The 25,613-nt window shown below is 40.4% G+C and overlaps 1 protein-coding gene and 1 pseudogene across 6 annotated transcripts in view; both read right to left on the reverse strand.

The window, feature by feature from the left end:
• Nucleotides 1-25,613, reverse strand: part of DEUP1 (deuterosome assembly protein 1) — a 143,541-nt gene that overhangs the window by 40,506 nt on the left and 77,422 nt on the right. For 5 of the 6 annotated variants that reach the window (XM_070365145.1, XM_070365143.1, XM_070365147.1 and 2 more), the window contains 2 exons: nt 20,615-20,812; nt 18,631-18,717 (listed from right to left, as the gene is read on the reverse strand). In XM_070365145.1, coding sequence (XP_070221246.1) covers nt 18,631-18,717; nt 20,615-20,812 — 285 coding nt within the window. The remainder of the gene's footprint in view (nt 1-18,630; nt 18,718-20,614; nt 20,813-25,613) is intronic. The other variant, XM_070365146.1, reaches the window with a different exon arrangement.
• LOC102274935 (GTP-binding nuclear protein Ran-like) lies at nt 15,391-16,426 on the reverse strand (annotated as a pseudogene).

Here is a 25,613-nt window from a genome sequence, read left to right on the forward strand (position 1 = left end):
ATAATTACAAGTGTTGGTGAAGATATGGAGAAAAGCAGTGCTTGTGACCTATTGGTGGGAATAGAAGTGGTACAGTTTCTATGGGAAAAACCATGCAGTTTCCTCAAAAAATTAAAAATAGAACTGTCATATGATTTAGCAATTTCACATCTGTGTATTTATCTAAAGGAAACACAAAGACTAACTTGAAAAGATACATATATCCCAACATTCACCGAAGCATTATTTTCAACAGCTGAGATACGGAAACAACCTAAGTGTCCATCAAAAGACAAATGGATAAAAAAATGCTATGGTGTATATACACAATGGAATATTACTCAGCCACAATAAAAAAATGAAATCTTGCTATTTGGGGCAACATGGATGAATCCAGAGGCTATTATGCTATGTGAAATTAGTCAGACTGAGAAGGACAAATATCATATAATCTCACTTATATGTGGAATCTGAAAAACAAAACTAAACAGACTCAAGGATACAGAGGACAAACTGATAGTTGCCGGAGGGGAGGGTGTTGGGGGTAGGTAAAACAAGTGAAGGGGATTTAGAGGTACAAACCTCCAGGTAGAAAATAAATAAGCAATCATATGTACTATACAGCATATGGAATACGGTCAATAAAACTGAAATAACTTTATATGGGACAGATGGTTACTAAACTAATGTGGTGATCATTTTGTAATACACACAAATGTTAAATCACTATGAGTACACCTGAAACCAACATAGTATTTTATGCCAAGTAAATTTCAATTAAAAAAAAAAAAACCTTCCTAGGCTTCTCTGGTGGCTCAGCAATAGAGAGTCCACCTGCCAATACAGGTGATGTGGGTTTGATCCCCGATCTGGGAAAATCCCACGTGCCCCAGGGCAACTAAACCTGTGCGCCACAACTACCGAGTCTGTGCCCTAGAGCCCGGGAGCCACAGCTACCGAGCCCGCGTGCCCTGAGCCCATGCGCTGCAACAGGGGATGCTGCAGTGAGATGTGGGCTCACCACAACTAGAGAAAGACCCTGCACAGTGATGAAGACCCAGCACTGCCAAAATAAATACGTAAAACCACATTAAAATTTTTTTTAAAAACCTTCCTATATGAAGGATAATCCTCATAAAATATAAATGATTAAGTGCTATTTTAATAAGCATCACGTTGAAGGCTATAACAAATGGCATTCTATTTTATGACAGCCCATTAAGCAACCTTTAGACATATATATTATGTATGTATATGTGTGTGCTAATGTAAAAGCTCTGCAGAGATAATCAAATACCAAAAAGTGACTCTGCCTTTATTGAAAATACAATAAAACTGAGTAGACTAAAGTAACATGCATGAAAAATAGTAAATAATATAGATATGATGTAATTTATGTGTTAAATTATACTGCACCAAGTAGGAACCCAAATGTTTTTTGAATCAATCAATGTCAACAACTACTGAGACAGATCATGTAGGAAGTGCGATAAGACAAAGCTTTGGTTAACCTTTCAATTAGCAGTGGTTTCCTTGATAACTTATTCATGTCTCTCAGACAGCAGGTAAGTCCCACAAATCCACAGGTATTCACGGAGCCTTGCGTATGTGTGTGAGTGCTCAGTTGCCCAGTCATGTCTGACTCTTTGTGACCCCATGGACTGTAGCCCACTAGGCTCCTCTGTGCATGGAATTTTCCAGGCAAAAACACTGGAATGGGTCACCGTTTCCTACTCTAGGGTACATTCCTGACCCAGGGATGGAACCCAGGTCTCCTGCATTGCAGGCAGATTCTTTACTGTCTGAGCCACCAGGGAAGCTTTCAATGAGTCATATACTATACCAAATCTTATATGAAGAAAAAACATGAAATATAAGCCCTTTCTCCCACAAGAAATATGACTGAGACAAAACATACCCATAATAAAAAATAAAAGAAGACAATTCAAAACTGCTAAAGAAAGTCAAAGAAAGGAAAACTAACTGGGCCCCAGAGTAATGGTAGATGAATTCAAGGAGGAGATAAAATTTAATCTAGTCCCTTAAGGGACTGGTAGGATTTAGTAAAGAAAAAGGAATTTCTTTACTTTGGTAAAGGAGAAGCACTCAGGTGGAAAACATATAATAGATTGATCCATTCATCATTCACTGATTCCTTTGTTCATTTACTCATCAAACAAAACATTTTTCAGTGCCTTCCATATTCAGGCACTACATTAAGTGTTGAGTTTGGTGGCAAACTAGGACCATGACCACTGAGCCTACTGGTAAGGGGATGGACGGCTTACGAAACACAGGCAATTGTAAGACTGTGGTAGGACAGATGCTACGGAAAGGACGCTATGATGGCTTCAAGGAGTGACACTTAACAGGAAAATCAGAGAAGATTTTGGTATAGCTTAAAATTTATGCAGATAAACTTGAAACATTAAAAGGACATGGCCATGTGAAGGAGGGAAGGGGGATTTTTTGGTAGAAGGAAAAGCATGTGCCAAGGTCAGGAAGTAAGAAAGAGCATGAGAGTGAGAATCACATACACAGATGAGAATAAGCTGTTCTACTGTAGTGGAGGCTTTGTGCCGGTCTCCACAGGGAAACAGATCAGGTGACCCAGGTTAAGGAAGCCTGGGACGTGAAGGGTTCTGGCTTCCTGTGGGAAACTGAGCACATGTTCCACCAGGAAAGGCGACGTTAGGAAAGCATACCTGGCGTGGAAAATGGACAACTTGGAAGCCATTCCGAAGAGAGAACCTGAAGCCATTGTATGATGCAGAAGAGAGAAGCTGAAGGTGCCTCTACCCTTCAAGGGGAAGCACACAGCCAGAGTAGAGAACCAAGGACGAAATACAGGGGCTGAGTAGGGGCAGTGATGCAAGGGCAGGATCAGTGACAAGAACAGAAGGGGCAGGACCATGGGGTCTGACAGTCAACACTACGCATCTGGAGCTATCCAAGCCAGTCACAAGCTGTATGATCTTGGGCAAGTTACTCTAAAACTGAAAGACCTCATTTCTTTTTCTGTGGGGATAATAGTCCCTATCCCAGCCCCACCCCGCTCCCCGGCCGCCCCACACAGTATAAGGACGTAGACGTTAATGTACGGAAAGTACTCGGCAGACAGCAAGGCATACAGTACACACGCGATGACCAGCAGCTCTTTGTTGTGACGAAATTCTACCAGTCTCCTTGACTTTCTGTCTTGTCTCTGCACATTATATTACCTTGTGTGCTCAGCCACTCAGTCATGTCTGACTCTCTGCGACCCAATGAACTGTAATCTGCCAGGCTCCTCCGTCCATGCAGTTTTCCATGCAAGAATACTGGAGTGGGTTGCCATTTCCTTCCGCAGGGGATCTTCCTAACCCAGGAACGGAACCCCCATCTCTTGGGTCTCCTGCCCTGGCAGGTGGATTCCTTACCACTGCAGCACCTGCATTATATCACCTTATCATGACTTCCCACCACTGTGTGTCTGGCTAACTATTCCTAAGAAGCCTTTTCTGATCCCAGTACAGCATCAGGTAGCCCCCACACAGCCCCTGCACTCCACAATCTCCTATCACTCTAGCATAACCATCCAGTTAATTGTTTATATCCACTAATGTATGTTTATAGACACTAACATTAATCTCCATGAGTTCAAGGATCTAGTCTCATAATCCTAGCATTCTGCTAGACATATATCAGACATTCAGTAAATAATTATAGAGTGAATGAAAACATTCTGTGCTGACTGTGGCATGTGATAAGCGCAGAAAAGAGAATCTAGAAATAAACCCACATGTGTAGGTCAACTAATCTTTAAAAAGGGCACCAAAAACAATGGGGAATGGGTGGTGTCTTTAATAACTGTTGTTGGAGAACTAGATATTCACAAGAAAACAAGTAAAACAGACCTCTATCCTAGACTACTCAAAAACTAACTCAAAATAGATTAAGGCTTAAATGGAAGACCTGAAACTGTCAAACTCCCAGAAGAAAACATGGGGAAATAGCTACTTCGCATTGCCCCTTGCAATGATTTTTTGGATATAACACCAAAGCACAGGCAACAAAAGCAAAAACAGACCAGTGGGACTACATCAAACTAAAGAGTTTCTTTCACAGCAAAGGAAGCCAATTAACAGAGTGAAGAGGCAATCTATGGAATGCGAGAAAATATTTTGTCAACTATATATCTAATAAGGGGTTAATTTCCACATTATATAACAAACACATACAACTTAACAGCAAAAATACAAACAACACAATTAAAAATTGGGCAAAGGGCCTAAACAGATATTTTTCTAAAGAAGACATACAGATGGCCACAGACACGTGAGAAAGCTGCTGACGTCACTAATCATCAAGGAAATGCAGACCGAAACCACAGTGAGGTACCACCTCAGACCCGACAGGACGGTCTGCATCAAAATGGCAAAACATAACAGGTGTTGGTGAGAATCTGGAGAGAAGCGAGCTCTCGCACACCACTGATGGGAATGAAGCTGGAGAAGCCACTGCGGGAAACGGCATGCGGCTGCTGAAGAAACTGAAAACAGAACCACCGTGCTGACCCAGATCTCGCATCTGGGCATGTATCTAAAGGAAAGGGAACCAATGTTTCAAAGACATGTCTGCACTCCAGTATGTTCACTGCAGTTCACAATAGCCAAGACATGGGAAGTGTCCATTAGTGGATGAATGGATGGAGAAAATTCCACATACTACTACTCAGCCATAAAAGAAGGAAACCCTGCCATTTAAGACAACATGCATGAACCCGGAGGACATTAGGTTAAGTGACATAATCCAGACAGAGAAAAGCAAATACTGTATGTTTGCACTTATATGTGGAATTTTAAAAAAAGTCAAACTGACAGAAACAGAAGGTAGAATGGTGGTTGTCATGGGCAGTCTGGGTCGGGGGTTGGGGAATGGAATGAGCAGAGATTGAATAAAAAATACCAACTTTCATTCATAAGATGAAAAAAGCCACCACAGCCACGCACTACAACTGGGGAACAGCCCCAACTTGCCACAACCAGAGAAAGCCCGCAGACAGCAACAGAGGCCCAGAGCAGCGGAAAAACAGATAAACACATGCACAATTTTTAAAAAGGTATCAGACAAAGTGCAACAAAATAAACCAGGAAGAGGAAATTAATAAAAGACAGCAATAATTAAATTAGGAAAGAGGAAATAATAAAGTCAATACTTTTAAATACTAATAAGCAATGCCTTTGTGTGCCAGACTTAAAAAAAGAGAGAGAGCTAAACTATACATGTTTAGAAACAAGAAAGAAAACATAAATCCAGGATCTGGAAAGATGCAAAGAACTCTAGGATATTCCTAACTTTGGTAACAAGAAACATATTGGAATGGGTAATCACCAAAACAACCTAAGAAGAAGGGAAATCTGAATATACCAAGTACCATAAAAGAGAAGGGAAAGGTAACTGAGATCTGCCTCACTGAAACTTCAGCTATACACACATGTACACAGCTCAGTTCGGTTCACTCAGTCATGTCCGACTCTGCAATCCCATGGACTGCAGCACGCCAGGCCTCCCTGTCCATCACCAACTGCTGGAGTTTGCTCAAACTCAATGCCCATTGAGTCCGTGATGCCATCCAACTATCTCATCTTCTGTCATCCCCTTCTTCTCCTGCCTTCAATCTTTCCCAACATTAGGAGCTTTTCCAATGAGACAGTTCTTCCCAACAGGTGGCCAAAGTATTGGAGTTTCAGCTTCATCATCAGTCCTTCCAGTGAATATTCAGGTCTGATTTCCTTTAGGATGGACTGGCTGGGTCTCCTTCCTGTCCAAGGGACTCTCAAGAGTCTTCTCCAACACCACAGTTCAAAAGCATCAATTCTTTAGTACTCAGCCTTCTTTATTGTCCAAATCTCACATCCATACATGACTACTGGAAAAATCATAGCTTTGACTAGATGGACCTCTGTTGGCAAAGTAATGTCTCTGCTTTTTAATATGCTGTCTAGGTTGGTCATAGCTTTTCTTCCAAGGAGCAAGCGTCTTTTAATATCATGGCTGCAGTCACCATCTGTAGTGATTTTGGAACCCCCAAAATAAAGTCTGTCACTATTTCCAAGTTTCCACATCTATTTGCCACGAAGTGATGGGACTGGATGCCATGATCTTAGTTTTCTGAACGTTGAGTTTAAGACAACTTTTTCACTCTCTCCTCTTTCACTTCCATCAAGAGACTCTTTAATTCTTCTTCACTTTCTGCCATTAGGGTGGTTTCATCTGCATTTCTGAGGTTATTGATATTTCTCCCAGCAGTATTAATTGCAGCTTGTGCTTCATGCAGCCCAGCATTCCACATGATGTACTGTGCATATAAGTTAAATAAGCAGGCTGACAATATAGTCTTGACGTACTCCTTTCCCAATTTGGAACCAGTCTGTTGTTCCATGTCCAGTTCTAACTGTTGCTTCCTGACCTGCATACAGGTTTCTCAAGAGGCAGGTCAGGTGGTCTGGTATGCCCATCTCTTGAAGAATTTTCCACAGTTTATTGTGATCCACACAGTCAAAGGCGTTGGCATAGTCAATAAAGCAGAAATAGATGTTTTTCTGGAACTCTCTTGCTTTTTCCTTGATCCAACAGATGTTGGCAATTTAATCTCTGGTTCCTCTGCCTTTTCTAAATCCAGCTTGAACATCTGGAAGTTCACTGTTGATGTACTATTGAAGCCTTGCTTGGAGAACTTTGAGCATTACTTTGCTAGCATGTGAGATGAGTGCAATTGTGCAGTAGTTTGAACATTCTTTGGCATTGCCTTTCTTTGGGATTGCAATGAAAACAGACTTTTTTCAGTCCTGTGGCCATTGCTGAGTTTTCCAAATTTGCTGGCTTATTGAGTGCAGCACTTTAACCGCATCAACTTTTAGGATTTGAAATAGTTCAACTGGAATTCATCACCGCCACTAGCTTTGTTTGTAGTGATGCTTCCTAAGGACCACTTAACTTCACATTCCAGGATGTTGGGCTCTAGGTGAGTGATCACACCCTTGTGGTTATCTGGGTCATGAAGATCTTTTTTGTACAGTCCTTCTGTGTTTTGTTGCTACCTCTTCTTAATATCCTCTGCTTCTCTTAGGTCCATACCATTTCTGTCCTTTATTGAGCCCATCTTTGCATGAAATGTTCCCTTGGTATCTCTAATTTTCTTGAAGAGATCTCTAGTCTTTCCCACTCTATTGTTTTCCTCTATTTCTTTGCATTGATCACTGAGGAAGGCTTTCTTATCCTCCTTGCTATTCTTTGGAACTCTGCATTCAAATCAGTATATCTTTCCTTTACTCCTTTGTCTTTTGCTTCTCTTCTTTTTTCAGCTATTTGTAAGGCCTCCTCAGAAAACCATTTTGCCTTTTTTCTTCTTGGGGATGGTTTTTATCACCACCTCCTATACAATGTTGTGAATCTCTGTCCATAGTTCTTCAGGCACTCTTATAAGATCTAAAGCACTGAATCTATTTGTCACTTCCACTGTATAATCATAAGGGATTTGATTCAGGTCATACCTGAATGGTCTAGTGGTTTTCCCTACTTTCTTCAATTTAAGTCTGAGTTTGGTTCATGATCTGAGCCACAGTCAGCTCCTGGTCTTGTTTTTGCTGACTGTATAGAGCCTCTCCATCTCTGGCTGCAAAAAGAATATAATCAGTCTGATTTCGACATTGACCATCTGGTGATGTCTGTGTGTAGAGTCTTCTCTTGTGTTGTTGGAAGAGGGTGTTTTCTATGACCAGTGCATTCTCTTGGCAAAACTCTATTAGCCTTTGACCTGCTTCATTCTGTACTCCAAGGCCAAATATGCTTGTTACTCCAAGTATCTCTTGACTTCCTACTTTTGCATTCCAATCCCCTATAATGAAAAGGACAGATTTTTGGGGTGTTAGTTCTAGAAGGTCTTGTAGGTCTTCACAGAACTGTTCAACTTCAGCTTCTTCAGCATTACTGGTCGGGGCCTAGATTTGGATCCGTGATATTGAATGGTTTGCCTTCTAAGCGAACAGAGATCATTCTGTCGTTTGTGAGATTGCATCCAAGTACTGCATTTGGACTCTTTTGTTGACTATGCTGCCAACTCCATTTCTTCTAAGGGATTCTTGCCCACAGTAGTAGAAATAATGGTCATCTGAGTTAAATTCACCCATTCCAGTCTGTCTTAGTTCACTGATTCCTAAAATGTTGATGTTCACTCTTGGCATCTCCTGTTTGACCTCTTCCAATTTACCTTGATCCAGGAACCTAACATTTCAGGTTCCCATGCAATATTGCTCTTTATAGCATTGGACTTTACTTCCATCACCAACTTCCACATCAACAACTTGGTGTTGTTTTTGCTTTGGGTCTTTCTCTTCATTCTTTCTGGAGTTATATCTCCTCTCTTCTCCAGTAATTTATTGGGCACCTCCCGACCTGGGGAGCTCATATTTCAGTGTCTTATCTTTTTGCCTTTTCATACTGTTCATGGGGTTCTCAAGGCAAGAATACTGAAGTGGTTTGCCATTCCCTTCTCCAGTGGATCACGTTTTGTCAGAACTCTCCACCATGACCCATTTGTCTGGAGTGACCCTACATGGCATGGGTCACAGTTTCATTGAGTTGGACAAGGCTGTGGTCCATGTGATCAGATTGATTAGTTTTCTGTGATTGTGGTTTTCATTCTGTCTTCCTCTGATGGAGAAGGATAAGAGGCTTATGGAACCTTCTTGATGGGAGAGACTGACTGAGGGGGAAACTTGGTCTTGTCCTGATGGGCAGGGCCATGCTCAGTAAACCTTTAATCTAATTTTCTGTTGATGGCTGGGACTGTGTTCCCTCCCTGTTGTTTGACCTGAGACCAAACTATGGTGGAGGTAATGAAGAAAATGGCAACCTCCTCACACACTGCTACACTTGGTGCCCCAGACCCTGCAGCAGGCCACCGACCTATGCCTCTGCCCGAGACTCCTGGACACTCACGGGCAAGTCTGGGTCAGTCTCCTGTGGGGTCACTGCTCCTCTCTCCTGGGTACTGGTTTGCACAAAGTTTTGTTTGTGCCCTGCAAGAGTCTGTTTCCCCAGTCCTGTGTAAGTTCTGGCGGCTCTGTGGTGGGGTTATTGGCGACCTCCTAAGAGGACTTATGCCACACCCAGGTCTGCTGCACACAGAGACCCTGCCCCTGCGGCAGGCCATTGACAATCCATACCTCTGCAGGAGACATTCAAATGCCACTCAATGGCAGGTCTGGCTCAGTCTCTGTGATGTCTCATGGTGAGCCTTCTGAGCATCTGTGGTGGGTTGGAGTTTGATTGTATACTTGATTTCACCCCTCCAACCATCTTTCTGGTACTTCTCCTTTGCCCTTGGATGTGGGGTATCTTTTTTTGGTGGGATCCAAGATTCTCCTATCGATTGTTGTTCAAAAGTGAGTTGTAAAGAAGATGAGCACATGTCCTTCTATCCGCCATCTTGGAGTGGTATCTATCTATCCATATATACACATTCTCCTTTATATTCTTTTCCATTTTGGTTTATCTTCACTGGTTCAATATCAAGATGGTTTCATAGCTAAGTCCCTTCTAACCTTTAAAGACCTGTAATTCCAATATTATTTAAACTATGGCAGACCACTCATAAATATGGAAAACTCTCTATTTATGTTATAAAGCCAACATAACTATGTAACAAGCTGGAAAAAAGAGAACTATATACAAATCTCATTTATATACACAAATCTTAATTTCTAAATAAAATATTACTACATAGAAGCCAGTAATATATTAAAACTGTTAAGAGCATGACTGTTATATGTTGAAGTCCAAGCCATTACTAATACCTTAGAATGTGATCTTATTTGTAAATAGGATCTTTACAGAGGTAACCAAATAAGGAATGAGGTCATTAAGGTGGACTCTAATCCAACATGACAGGGATTCTACAAAAAGGGGAAATCTGGACACCAGAACAGACATACATAGAGGGAAGATGGTATGAAGAAACAAAAAGAAAGAAAGAAAGATGGCCGTGTGAAGACAGGGCACTGGGGCAATGCATGGACATGCCAAGGACTGACAGAGTGTCGGCAAATCACTAGAGGCTACAGAGAGGCAAGGGCAAATCCCTCCCAAAGACTTCAGAGGGAGCACAGTCCTACTGAGACTTCCCCGGTGGCTCAGAGGGTAAAGCATCTGCCTACAATGCAGGAGACCCGGGTTTGATCCCTCGGTCGGGAAGATCCTCTGGAGAAGGAAAAGGCAACCCACTCCAGAACTCTTGCCTGGAAAATACCATGGATGGAGGAGTGTGGTAGGCTACGGTCTGTGGGGTTGCAAAGAACTGGACATGACTAAGCTACTTCACTTTCTTTTTCTTTTCATAGTTTTATTGACACCTTGAGTTTAGACTTCTAGCTTCCAGAACTATACAACAGTAAGTTTCTATTGTCTTCAGACACTCAGTTTGTGGCAGTCTGTTATGACACCACTCAAAAATGAATAGAATGATCAAAAAGGTTTATTCCATTAATTTAAAGGTGGATCAATATCAGGAAATCTATCAATCACAGTGTATTACACATCAAAAAACTAATGGATAAAAACTACATGATGTCATGTATGTTGAATGGGCATTTGATAAAACAGAAGCAAATCTTAAAAACTCTAAGTAATTTCAGGAATAGAAAGACATAATAAAGACCATAAATCAAGAATATTATCCTAAATAGTAAAACTCTAAAATGGTTTCACCTAAAATCAGAAATTAGACAAATTTGCCAATGATCACTATGATTACTTAATATTCTCTTGGAAGTTTCAGCAAGTTCAATATGACAAAAATTACTGTCATGAACACTAGAAGAGATACAACTATTTTTGTTGATACAACTACATATGTCAAAACACTTAAGAACCTCTAGTAAAAAGCCTACTACAATTAAAAGGTAGTTTGACTTTTTTTTTCTATATTTACAGTAAGTTTTTGGATATGGAAAATGGAAAATATTCCACTTACAATAGTGACAAGAACTATAAAATACTTGAGAATAAGTTTAAAAAGAAAGAAAATAAGTTTTAAAAGAGAATAAGTTTTAAAAGGTACAGAAACTATATGAAGAAAACTGTAAGGTCTTATTGAAAAGCATAAAATAAGAGATGAAGAAATAGAAAGCCATGCCATATTACTGGATAGGGAAATTTACTTTTATAGAAATGCCAATTCTTTCAAAGATAATATATAAGCTTAATTCAATTCCAAGTAAAATCCAACAGGAAATTATCAGGAGAAATTGAATTAATTGAGCTTAACATTTATTATAAAAAATCTTTAATTGGATTCCTATTTTATACTACATGCAAAAGTGTAATTCAAATGAATTAAAAATTTAGATGAAAAATATAAAAATCTTTGAAGAAATTATACATATTGTCCAGAAGTTAGAAGAACCATGTTACACAAGGAAGGAAATTCAGAAGCTATAAACAAAAAATTGTACATGTTTGACAAATAAAAGTTTAAAACATTTCATATGACAAAAGATATAAAAGTTAGAAACAACAAATTAGAAAAATGCTGTTATAAACTGACAAGAAAAAAAGAAAGCCCAAAGAAAATGAGTTTCAGCTTTGCCCAAGGAAAATGATCAAAAAATATAACTAGGTCATAGTATATTGCCAATAAATATGCAAAAATATGCCCTCTGCAGTCAGGAAAATGTAAATTAAAAGACTATTGAGAAATCACTTTATACCCATCAGACCAGCAAAAATTTAAAAGAGCAATAACACCTATTGCCAGTAAGGATGAAATAAAAGGTTACTCTCTTATAGAGAGGGTAGAAATATGATTTGACAACAAATATTTTAAAAATAAAAAGATACATATCCTTTGAATCAGTAATTGCATTCTCAGGAAGCTATTCCAAGATGTATGGACAAGGATGTTTTTCATAGTATTGTGTTTCTGTGTAAAAATCTAGAGATAGACTTGTTAATTATGAATGAATTACAGTTAACCCCTGAACAACATGAGTTTCAACTGTGTGGATTTGTACACGGATTTTTTCATTTTTCCTAAATATGCATTACAGCACTACACATCTGCAATTGGTTGAATCCTCAGATATGGAGGAAGGCTGGCTGTAAAGTTAGCTGCAGACTTTGGACTGCATGGAGTCAGTACCCCTAACCCCAACTGTAATTCTGGAAAAACAGCTGAATTTTTTCATGAAAATCATGAGATATTCTTAAGCTACTATATAATCTGATAAAACCTAAACTTGCTGACTTAGAAGGATTAACAAAGGATAAAAGACACAGATAAGTGTACAAAATGCAATCCATTTTTAAAAAAAGTTAAAACCCCTGAATAGGTATATGACTACACACACACACGAAAAAACATAAAATGACGCATACCGAAGAGTTAACATGTTATCTAATGGATCGGTTATGAGGTGGCTGGAGAAATGGAGGGAAGGGGAGAAACGAGAAAAAGAGTTACAACACTCACTAAAATCACTGGTATATGAGTTATGCTTCAATTCACTAAAACGTATATGTATTTTACATGAGTATATATTTTTTTTCCTGAAAAATTAAGAAAAATTAAAAGATGTTTCTCTACGGACTTGTAGAAATATCCATGATATATAGTCAAAAGGCAGTTTAGAATAATGTATATATTGTTGTTATTGTAATCTAATCACTTAGTCGTGTGTTACTGTCATCATCTAACATTACTGTCATCATCTAATCACTTGGTCTTTTTTGCGACCCCATGGACTGTAGCCTGCGAGGCTCCTCTGTCCATGGGATTCTCCAGGCAAGAATACTGGAGTGGGGGAGGGCTAGGGTGGGATGATTTGGGAGATTTGAAACATGTATAATATCATATGTGAAACGAATGGCCAGTCCAGGTTCGATGCATGATACAGGATGCTCGGGGCTGGTGCACTGGGATGACCCAGAGGGATGGTATGGGGAAGGAGTTGGGAGGGGGGTTCAGGATGAGGAACACGTGTACACCCGTGGCAGATTCATGTTGATGTATGGCAAAACCAATACAATATTGTAAAAAATAATAATAATAATAAAGTTTGAATTGTTATTATTTTTTTACAAGAATACTGGAGTAGGTGCCATGCCCTCCTCCAGGGGATCTTCCCAACCCAGAGATCAGACCTGAGTCTCCTACATCTCCTGCACTGGCAGGCGGATTCTTTACCACTGAGCCACCAGGGAAGGCCCAATGTAAATGTTATACATGTATTTCTGTAAAAGAACATTCAACTCATCCCATCTAAGTGTTTGCACAAGCAAGGAAAATGTTTTATAGAATGCAGTACAGTAGTTGGTTAGCATTGAGTATCTCTGGAGTCCAAACTGGGATTGGGGATGGACACGGGGGTAATTAGCTGCTTATTTACACATCTTTCTGTGTTTTATTTCTTGAAAATTTGAAAACAAAAAAGCAAACAGAGCCAAATGCCGACAGGAGTCAAAATGAAGTGGCTTAGTGGGGGCTGTAATGAAGCAGAACACACAACTATAGACATTCAGACTGAGATTCTGAAAAATAACACAAAAACTACTTTTTTGAGAGAGAGAGAGAAGAAAGCCATAGATGAAGGCAGGATCCAATTTAATTTTTTCATGTATACAAGTTAGGAAAAACAGTCCTTGTGTCACAAGACTTTCTGTAACAGACAGGGAAATCACATATACCTTATTTTTATCTATACTCCATTGGGGTTTCCCTGGTGGCTCAGACGGTAAAGAATCTGCCTGCAATGAGGGAAACCTGGGTTTGATCCCTGAGTTGGGAAGATCCCCTGGAGGAGGGCATGGCAACCCACTCCAGTATTCCTGCCTGGAGAATCCCCATGGACTAGTGAGCTACAGTCCATGGGGTCCAAAGAGTCAGACACAGCTGAGTGACTAAGCATAGCACAGCACATACTCCAATCACAGGATCCATAACGAGGTGCAAAGAAGAATGCAGAAAGCGTCCAGAGTGATTCTATTCTTTGAGGCTAGATTGTGGACTACTAGGAGAATTAAGGACATACTCTCACAGAAATGCAGTATCATCACAGAACACTCTGATGCAAATGGTAGCAATATTTTTTGGCATCTATCTCCTGAAACAAAGCAAACAGAAGCAAAAATAAACAAATGCTGCTGCTGCTAAGTCGCTTCAGTCGTGTCCGACTCTGTGAGACCCCATAGATGGCAGCCCACCAGGCTCCCCGGGATTCTCCAGGCAAGAGCACTGGAGTGGGCCACCATTTCTTTTAATTAAAGGGAAACGAATGGCAAATTGAAAAGACAACCTACTGCCAGCAAATTTGGAAAACTCAGCAGTGGCCACAGGACTGGAATTCCAATCCCAAAGAAAGGCAATGCCAAAGAATGCTCAAACTACCGCACAATTGCACTCATCTCACACGCTAATAAAGTAATGCTCAAAATTCTCCAAGCCAGGCTCCAGCAATATGTGAACCGTGAACTTCCAGATGTTCAAGCTGGTTTTAGAAAAGGCAGAGGAACCAGAGATCAAATTGCCAACACCCACTGGATCAAGGAAAAAGTAAGAGAGTTCCAGAAAAACATCTGTTTCTGCTTTATTGACTATGCCAAAGCCTTTGACTATGTGGATCACAATAAACTGTGGAAAATTCTTCAAGAGATGGGCATACCAGACCACCTGACCTGCCTCTTGAGAAACCTGTATGCAGGTCAGGAAGCAATAGTTAGAACTGGACATGGAACAACAGACTGGTTCCAAATAGGAAAAGGAGTTCGTCAAGGCTGTATACTGTCACCCTGCTTATTTAACTTATATGCAGAGTACATCATGAGAAACGCTGGACTGGAAGAAGCACAAGCTGGAATCAAGATTGCTGGGAGAAATATCAATAACCTCAGATATGCAGATGACACCACCCTTATGGCAGAAAGTGAAGAGGAACTCAAAAGCCTCTTGATGAAAGTGAAAGAGGAGAGTGAAAAAGTTGGCTTAAAGCTCAACATTCAGAAAACAAAGATCATGGCATCTGGTCCCATCACTTCATGGGAGATAGATGGGGAAACAGTGGAAACAGTGTCAGACTTTATTTTTTTGGGCTCCAAAATCAGTGCAGATGGTGACCGCAGCCATGAAATTAAAAGACGCTTACTCCTTGGAAGGAAAGTTATGACCAACCTAGATAGCATATTCAAAAGCAGAGACGCTACTTTGCCAACAAAGGTCCGTCTAGTTAAGGCTATGGTTTTTCCAGTAGTCATATATGGATGTGAGAGTTGGACTGTGAAGAGAGCTGACCACTGAAAAATTGATGCTTTTGAACTGTGGTGTTGGAAAAGACCCTTTTTTTTTTTTTTAGATATTTGAAATACAACTTTATTCTAATTCTAAATGAAAAAGAATGGGAATGACAGTAACAAACAAGATTCCACCTCTCAATATTGTCATGTGACTATAGCAGTCTTATATTTGAAACTCAAGGAGGAAACAACTGTATTCCAAAACACCTAAATATGCAGGTCCAAAAAATGAAGGTTTTTTTTTTTAAACTGCCACATTCACTCCAAAGCCCATCCATCTCCTTCAGCATCCAAAGATTAAGCACATGTTCTGCTTAGCTGTATAATAAAGTGGCAAACACACTATACCACTGACATCACAGGGCAGTTGCCTATAAAACTGGACTTCTGACGCTGGGCCCCAGCTTCACTTTCTCACAGGTCATCATCTTCATCCGGGACAGCAGTTGTCTGAGCAACCTCTAAATCGTGCTCATACTGTGCTGCCAAGGCTGGGTCCATGACCACCTCTGGCAGGGCAAGAGCAGGCATGGCGACAAACTCCAAGTTAGGGTCTCCAATCAGTTTTCTAGCAAGCCAGAGGAAGGGCTTTTCAAAGTTGTAGTTACTTTTGGCAGAAGTGTCATAGTACTGAAGATTCTTCCTTCGGTGGAAGACAGTTGACTTTGCCTTAACCTTTCTGTCCTTAATATCCACTTTGTTGCCACACAACACAATTGGGATGTTCTCACACACTCGAACCAGATCTCTATGCCAGTTAGGCACATTCTTGTAACTCTTGATGTTACGTCAAACATTATAATGGCACACTAACCTTGTATATAATAACCATCTCTCAGTCCACCAAATTTCTCCTGACCAGCTGTATCCCATACATTGAACTTAATAGGTCCTCTCTTGGTATGGAACACAAGAGGATGGACCTCAACACCCAAGGTAGCTACATACTTCTTCTCAAATTCACCAGTCAGATGATGCGTCACAAACGTAGTTTTTCCAGTACCACCATCACCAACCAAAACAAGTTTGAACTGAACTTGGGGTTCTCCTTGGGCAGCCATCGTGATGTTACTTCCAGAAGCGTCTCTGCGCCCATCTGACTGAGGGCTGGAAAGATGGTGGAAGCCGGAAAAGACTCTTGAGAGTCCCTTGGACTGCAAGGAGATCCAACCAGTCCATTCTAAAGGAGATCAGTCCTGGGTGTTCTTTGGAAGGAATGATGCTAAAGCTGAAACTCCAATACTTTGGCCACCTCATGCGAAGAGTTGACACATTGGAAAAGACTCTTGATGCTGGGAGGGATTGGGGGCAGGAGAAGAAGGGGACAACAGAGGATGAGATGGCTGGATGGCATCACCGACTCAGTGGACATGAGTTTGAGTGAACTCCAGGAGTTGGTGATGGACAGGGAGGCCTGGCGTGCTGCAATTTATGGGGTTGCAAAGAGTCGGACACGACTGAGTGACTGAACTGACTGAACTGACTGACTGAATGCAAGAAAATATGATATGATCAACAAGGGTTAATATCAAAAGTATGTAAACATCTCATGCACTCAATATCAACAAAACAAACTACCCAATTAAAAAATAGAAAAACTGAATAGTTTTCCAAGGAGAACATTCAGATGGATAACAGGCACAAGAAACATTGCTCAACATTCTTAATCATCAGAGAAATGCAAATTGAAACCACAATGAGATTATCACCTCACACTTGTCAGAATGGCTATCATCAAAAAGAATACAAATAACAAGTGTTGGTGAGAACATGGAGAAAAGGAAACCCTCATACACTGTTGATGGGAATGCAAATTGGTGCAGCCACTGTGGAAAACAGTCAAGAAGTTTCTCAAAACACTAAAGATAGAACTATCTTACGACCCAGCAATTTCACTCATGGGTATATAAATATCTGAGAAAAACAAAAACATGGCTCAAAAAGATACGTGTACCCCGATGTTCACAGCAAAATTGTCAAGATATGGAAGTAACCTAAGTGTCCATCAACAGGTCAATAGATAAAGATGGCGTGGTTCGCACACACACACACACAATGGAATACTACTTGGCTATAAAAAGAGTGAGATTTTGCCATGTGCAACAACATGGATGGACTGGAAGGGTATGAGGCCAAGTGGAATAAGTCAGAGAAAGACAAACACTGTGTGACACCACTCCTATGTATAATACAAAAAATAAAACAAATAGTGAATATAACAAAAAAGACAGTCGCAGACAGAGAGAGAGCAGGAGGGAATTAAGAGGCACAAATTATTATGTATAAAATAAATTATGAGGATATATTGTATAACACAGGGAATATAGCCAATATTTTATAATAACTATAAATAGAGAATAACCTTAAAAATTGTGAATCACTAAGTAGTATACCTGTAACTTACATAATATTGTAAACCAACTATACTTCAATTAAAAATTCAAAAATAAAAATACTGACAAAGAAAGAAATACAGAATCCTGACTTAAGAAAGGACTATGGAGAATGCGTGATCCAACTTTATCGCTTTACAGTGAGGAATCCGAGGCCAAGTTAAGCAATCGCCTTACTCGGATCCCCTGCATTCCCTGCACTGGCAGTAAATTATTTTATCTCAGAATATTTACTCAAAGCAAATAAATGATAAACAAGTAACTATGATATTTTATTAGTTCAATAAATAAACGTTCTCCTATTTCACATGTAAAAAAGCAAACCTCAACTGTTCTATGAAACAACTGAAAAGAAAGGCACGTAACCTGTTTAAGCTGTCTTGTGTGAGCCTGTAAAGGCACCAGTTAAAACCACAAGGCCAGATCTCAATCGTTCACTGATCCATTCTTCTTTTTATTCAACCAGCATTCACTGAAGACTTTCCCCCTGACGTTGGGAAGTATTGGTGACACGTTAATAAGGCACCACTCGGTCCTTGTTCCCCATGAGGGGGGAGTGACAAGCTATGAGACAAATCGGCCCAAGTGAGTCTGGAACTACCTGTTCTGACTGGAGTCTCAGGGGCAGGTCATCAAGTGGAACTGACAGGAGTCGGGCCGTGCAGGGTGTAGGAGTCCAGACGCAAAGGCCAGGACAGTAATATATGTTTGAGGAAATAATTTGAATTGAGCCCAATTCAAGAAAAGAACAAGGAGAAAACCAGAAATTCAAATGTTCCAGCCTGCAGATAAAAGTAAATTCCATCCAAGTACGAGATACTTTGTCAGCCTGACTCCTGCACGCCTGACAGGCGGGAGGCGTTCAGTAAACAGTATCTGGCCAAGGAGGCAAGCTCTCTGTTCAAGCTACTGAGTGGCGTCAGCACATTACCATGTACCGTCCAGGGTCCAAGTCTCCCATCATGCCTTTCAGGTGTGTGTTTTCAGTCCTGACAGCTTTGTACCTCGTATCCAACATCTGAAAGGAGATTAGTAGTTAAAAGTGAATGTGATATTCGTAATAAGAGCCCACAATTCTATGAAAATTAATTTTACTTTGTTAAATTAATAAAATTAATATAAATATTTTCTAAGAGTAGCAAAGGGAGACACTTAGGCAGGCTCATTGTAAATCAGGTATTCTCATTCAGTTCTCTGATCTTCGGCAGGCCCCACTGTACCCTCCTTTCCTGATTGCTGCCAAATTAAAAACAAACTATACTGATTGATTACCCTTTCCCATTCCCAAATTCCATTTCTCACTTCTGCTTTTTTATGGTATGCAAATTATCACCAGAAAAAAAATCACAATTTTAAAAACATGGTTGAATAACACTGTCCATTAAGTTTCTTCATTACCTGATTAATTTTTACAACACGCAAATATGATTTCATGTTAAGTTTTGTTCTTCCTGCCAAATTTCCTTCTTTTTTTGTGACTACTTCATTTTGTCTCCTAATTTATTTTCTCCCTAATTTCTTCTACTTGACAGTATTTAGACATGGCATCTGACCTTTTATTTGTCTAGGGCTCTTTTCTACATAAAGCATTTTCCTTAAAAAGATTTACTTTTGTAAATTATAAAATATATTCTCCTTGACAAAAGTCTAAAAATATAGAAAAGTATAAAGGTTAAAATGAAAACCATTCTTAATCCAACTACCTAGATCAGTGTTAACACCTGTAAAATATCAATTCCTATACAGTGCAGCCAATGCTATCATCTCATTTTTGTAGTTTTCGTGTGTATTTTACAGGTTAATCACAGTTTAAGGCTTATACTAGAGCAAAGCCAGAATATTTTCTTATTTTTACAATACACAGGATTTAAATAGCCCTGTTATTGACTTTTTGCATGGACTGTAGCCCACCAGGTTCCTCTGTCCATGGAATTCTCAAGGCAAGAATACTGGAGTGGGTTGCCATCCCCTTCTCCAGGGGATCTTCCCAACCCAGGGATCAAACCTGGGTCTCTCGCATTCCAGGCAGATTCTTTATCATCTGAGCCAACAGGGAAGCCGCAGTAACCATCACAGATCTAGAAAATTATTGAATGGTGCTCTCAAAAACTATATTTGGGGTAATAATGCAGAGAAACTCTACACTTTCAGTAGCAGGTCACCAATTTGATAATGAGTACAGGATTGAGGTGGTGAAAGAAATGGCAACCCACTCCAGTATTCATGCCTGGAGAATTCCACGGACAGAGGAGCCTGGTGGGCTACAGTGCATGGGGTTGCAAAGAGTCGGACACGACTAAGTGACTAAACCACCACCACCACCAAAGGATTGAGGGAATTTCAAAATAAATAGGAGGGGAGGGAAGAAGGAAGGGAAGACTTAGAAGTCACTTGCAGTATCTGAACAGTAGAATGTTATAATCGCTGTTTTTTTCCATGAACCATGCTATGCATTAGGTGAATATTCAGCGCATATGAGCTAATCTTCATTTTCAATATCCATTTTTCAAAATTCTAAAATAAATATATGAAATGGGAGTGAGAAATGTCCATGAAAAGCTGGAGTAAAAGCTCTTCTTAAGTTAAAAATGTTAATCGACGAACTAAGGAAAACAAATCCAGGAAGCAATCTGTGACCACCGCGTGCTGTTGCTGTGGGGGCGATCACCTGGGTCGCCAGAAGACGATGGCGTGAGATTTACAGAAATCGTCCTGTGCTGCCCCTTGCTTCCCCGGTTTTTGGTTGATGACACTTTGCGTTATCTCACCCAGGTGTTATGTGACTCCACTAGGCATTTCTGTGCTGCTAGACTCAGAAACCGTAGAAGAAAGAGAACACTTCCCGCAGTCAGTAAGCAAGGTGACTCTGCACTGAACAAGGGTGACCTGGACAGGCGCTCCTGCCCCTCGCATACCTGTTGTTTCGACAGCATTTTCTCTTTTATCTCTAGCTCCATTTTTAACTGTCTTTCCAGAAGGGCAGCTTTCTTCATGACAGTTGCTATAGTGATCTCCTTCTGATGAAGCTCCTGTGTTAGGTCAGAGATTTCATTCCTCATTCTTTCCTGCTCAGAGCTATGGTACTCTTCCTCCTGATAGAGATGACTTCTTATCTGCAGCAGATATTTTCCAGAAAACAGCAACAAATCCTTCAGAAAGGCAGCTGAAAGGGTTCACTGATCATGTGCTGTCTTTCTGTCCTACCTTAAACTTAGGCAGACCCCACCTAACCCCCCTTTTCTGATCAATGTTGAATTAAAAAGATACAATAATGATTCATTTACTTTTTCCTTCCACTTTCAAAAGTTCTTTTTCACTTCTACTTCTTACTGTGTGCAAGTCATCACCAACTACTGATACCACTTCAGTGACTACTTTGACGGGAAGGTGGGGAATGTATTATCTAGCACTTCCCCCAGCTTCACTGACGTATACTTGGTATACGGAAAACTGCACACAGTTCATGGATAAAATCTGGTGAGTTTGGACACAGACATAATAATCATTATAGTTGTCTTTAAAAGTTTCTCTGTGTCCCTTTGTGGTTTTATTAATAATTTTGTGTGTATGGTAAGAACACTCTTCTGCCTTTCTAACAAATCTTTATCCGCACAATACTGTACTGTTGACTGTTGCACTGGGTTGTACAGCAGATGTGGAACTTACTTGTCTTGTGGAACTTACTTTATACCCATCAAACCACCACTCTGGGATTGGTGCCATGGACGAGTGCTGGCCCTACCACCAAGAGACTGACGAACCAGTTTTTAGGGAGAAAAGAGTTGGCTCAGAGAAGGGACTTGCTCAAAGTCATAAACTATGAACTGGAAGGACGAGGTACAGAACTTAGGACTGTTGGCTCTAAATTCCGTGCTTTTTGGGGGACTAAATTGTGCTGTACTATTTGTGACTGAACACTGTGTTTTTCAGAATCATGTTATAATAAATTTCAAACTTCATGTGTTCATGAAAAAGCATCACCCACTTTTCTTAGCCTGTGGAATCTCATATTCTTAACATTCGCTAAACCTCCCATGGTAGAAACTGCTGGGTCACCCTGGACTCCTCCCCACCCTCACCCTCCCAAATCAAGTCAGGTAGGAAACCATGGTCCTTCTGTTTCAGCCTCTCCTGAGTCCTGCCTCTGCTCTCCATTCCTACTACCTCCGTCTTAGTTTAGCCTCCTCTCATCTTCCTAGAAATCATTTGCACTTTCGTGGACCACAGCCCTCCAGGCTCCTTTGTCCATGGGATTTCCCAGGCAAGAATACTGGAGCGGGTTCCCATTTCCTTCTCCAGGGGGTCTTCCCAACCCAGGGATCAAATCCATGTCTCTTGTGTCTCCTGCATTGCAGGCAGATTCTTTACCACTGAGCCATCTGGGAGGCCCTTAGAAATCATTCACCATTTCTAATTCACTGTCTCTGATTCTTGAGGTTCTGAGATAAAGTACATAATTACTGTTCTCAGAAAAAGAAAATCACAGTCCATCAGAGGAAGCGGGAAAATACACAGTTACAACAGAGTGCAGCAACCAGTGTCAGCAGCACATGGTGGAGCAGCGCTTACTCCAGCCTGTGGGTATCAGGACAGGTCCCAGAGGAAGGGGCCTGGGACTGACACAGGGATGAACAGAAGCCCGAGGGGAGAGACAGACGGGGATGGGCTCCCAGGCAACGAGTGCAGCGAAGGAAAGGGGTCAGAGGGAGGGGCACGCTCAGTGAGCCACAAGCAGCCTGACGAGGCTGGACTCAGTGCGCTGTGAGAAGTAAGGCTGGAGGTTAAGCAGGGGCCATGCACAAAGAGATTTATATGAATTTACACCAGGGAACTTACTTCGAAAACTTTTTTTCATTTCTTCTTTAAAAATTTCAAGACATAATCTCTAAAAGATTATGAGTGTGCTCTCTCTCTTCAAATGTAACCAGAATAATGTCTTAAAAATATTAACAATTCCTCAATATCATATAATACCCAGGCAGTATCAAATTTATATTTGTATCAGAGGTGTGATGAATGTTTTTTAAATTTATTTGTTTGAATAGAGATTTAAATGTGGTGCACGCATTGAGACCAGCTCCTATATTTTTAAAGCCTCTCTTTGTGCCTGCATGCATGTGTGTGTTCTCTAAATACTCTACATACATCATCTTATTTAATCCCCACAATCTCTATTTTCCAGATTAGATAGAAAAGTAAGATATGCAACTGTTCATAAATCACATTCCTGGTAACAGGCAGTCTGATTACACTCTGCTGTGTAACCTGTCTGAGCAAAGCCCTGGAATGTGGTTCCCACATTGGAAAAAAGCCAGAGTGGGATGACCTAACATGGAAAATACTCAGGTCAGGAAGGCAGGTGGTCCAGCTTCAGGCTTCATACCACCAATCCCTTACCTGGATCTATTCTTTATACTAACATTTTTAGAATTTCAGAGTTGGATGTAACCTTGGCAATCACGTGGTCTAACTCCATCATTTAAAAATATAAATGAAAAAAAAAAAAAAAAGACTCTCAGGGAAGGAACTGGCTGGGTCTAAATTACCCAGTCGTAAGAGCAGAAGCATAGACTAGGAGGCTGGAGTACAAGCGCATTTGCCCAGCACAGTATTACACATCTCCTTTTGTCTCCCATCTCCTCTCTCCAATTTTTTTCCTTATAATTTATCTGATGAACACTGCGGTTGTTCTATAACGTGTCTCAATTTGGATTTTATGATTGCATCCCTCTGATGTAGAATACACAGAACTGTACAAAAAAGATCTTCATGACCCAGACAACTACGATGGTGTGATCACTCACCTAGAGCCAGACATCCTAGACTGTGAAGTCAAGTGGGCCTTAGGAAGCATCACTATAAACAAAGCTAGTGGAGGTAATGGAATTCCAGTTGAGCTATTTCAAATCCTAAAAGATGATGCTGTTAAAATGCTGCACTCAATATGGCAGCAAATATGGAAAACTTAGCAATGGCCACAGGACTAGAAAAGGTCAGTTTTCATTTCAATCCCAAAGAAAGGCAATGCAAGAATGTTCAAACTACTGCACAATTGCACTCATCTCACACGCTAGCAAAGTAATGCTCAAAATTCTCCAAGCCAGGCTTCAACAGTACATGAACAGTGAACCTCTAGATGTTCAAGCTGGATTTAGAAAAGGCAGAGGAACCAGAGATCAAATTGCCAACATCCGTTGGATCATCAAAAAAGCTAGAGTGTTACAGAAAAACATTTACTTCTGCTTTATTGACTATGCCAAAGCCTTTGACTGTGTGGATTATAACAAACTGTGGAAAATTCTTAAAATAACGGGAATACCAGACCACCTTACCTACCTCCTGAGAAATCTGTATGCAGGTCAAGAAGCAACAGTTAGAACCGGACATGGAACAACAGACTGGTTTCAAATTGGTAAAGAAGTACATCAAGGCTGTATATTGTCACCCTGTTTATTTAACTTATATGCAGAGTGCATCATGTAAAATGTCAGGTTGGATGAAGCACAAGCTGGAATCAAGATTGCCGGGAGAAATATCAGTAATCTCAGATACACAGATGACACCACCTTTATGGCACAAAGTGAAGAAGAAATAAAGAGCCTCTTGATGAAAGAGAATGAGGGGAGTGAAAAAGTTGGCTTAAAACTCAACATTCAGAAAGCTAAGATTATGGTATCTGGTCCCAGCACTTCATGGCAAATAGATGGGGAAACAATGGAAACAGTGACAGACTTTATTTTTTGGGCTCCAAATCACTGCAGATGGTGACTGAAGCCATGAAATTAAAAGATGCTTACTCATTGGAAGAAAAGCTATGACCAACTTAGACAGTATATTAAAAAGCAGAGACATTACTTTGCTGACAAAGGTTCATCTAGTCAAAGCTATGGTTTTTCCAGTAGTCATGTATGGATGTGAGAGTTGGACTATAAAGAAAGCTGAGCACTGAAGAACTGATGCTTTGGAATTGTGGTGTTGGAGAAGACTCTTGAGAGTCCCTTGGACTGCAAGGAGATCCAACCAGTCTGTCCTAAAGGAAATTAGTCCTGAATATTCATTGGAAGGACTGATGTTGAAGCTGAAATGCCAATACTTTGACTACCTGATGCGAAGAATTGACTCCTTAGAAAAGACCCTGATGCTGAGAAGATTGAAAGCAGGAGGAGAAGGGGATGACATAGGATGAAACAGTTGGATGGCATCACTGATTCCATGGACATGAGTTTGAGCAAGCTCCAGGAGATGTTTATGGACAGGGAAGCCTGGCGTACTGCAGTCCATGGGGTCACAAAGAGTCAGACATGACTGAGCGACTGAACTGGACTGATGTAGCTTAACATGTTCTTAAAATAGTACTTCTAAAATGTGGGAAAAAATGAATATACTGTCATGAAGAAGGAGTAAGTTATTTTTTATTATTTTCTCAACATTTAGATATTAAAGCATGCTATACTTCAAAACTCTTTAAATGAGCTTAATTTACCTAGCTCTAAATGACTTTTGGGTTTATTAAAAATGTCAATTTTATCACAAAATTAGTGACTAAAAATCATTCTATATTGAAAAAAGAGAAAAATAAAATACTTGCAAGAGTCACAATATATGGCTCTTGTTGGTTTTATTACAGAATGAAATGCTCTCTCCAAACACTTCCTGGAAACTCTAGCTATTTATACACAATTTATTTGCTAGCTTTTCTGCACAGCAATGTGTCATCTAGAGGCCTCCCAGAGCCTGTGCAGAGATTTGTGCCTGGCATTCTCTCCCTCCATATCAAAACTAGGCAGAACCAGTAGATTCCGTCTGTCACTAAGCTGTATTACTCTACCTAAATCTATAAGGTTAAGAACAGTATAACTATACTTTGGGAGTCTTTAATCAACCTTTCATCATAAGGTATTCACTGGGGTCTTC

Source organism: Bos mutus, chromosome 29, assembly GCF_027580195.1.
Source record: "Bos mutus isolate GX-2022 chromosome 29, NWIPB_WYAK_1.1, whole genome shotgun sequence".
In the NCBI taxonomy this organism is placed as follows: Eukaryota; Metazoa; Chordata; class Mammalia; order Artiodactyla; family Bovidae; genus Bos; species Bos mutus.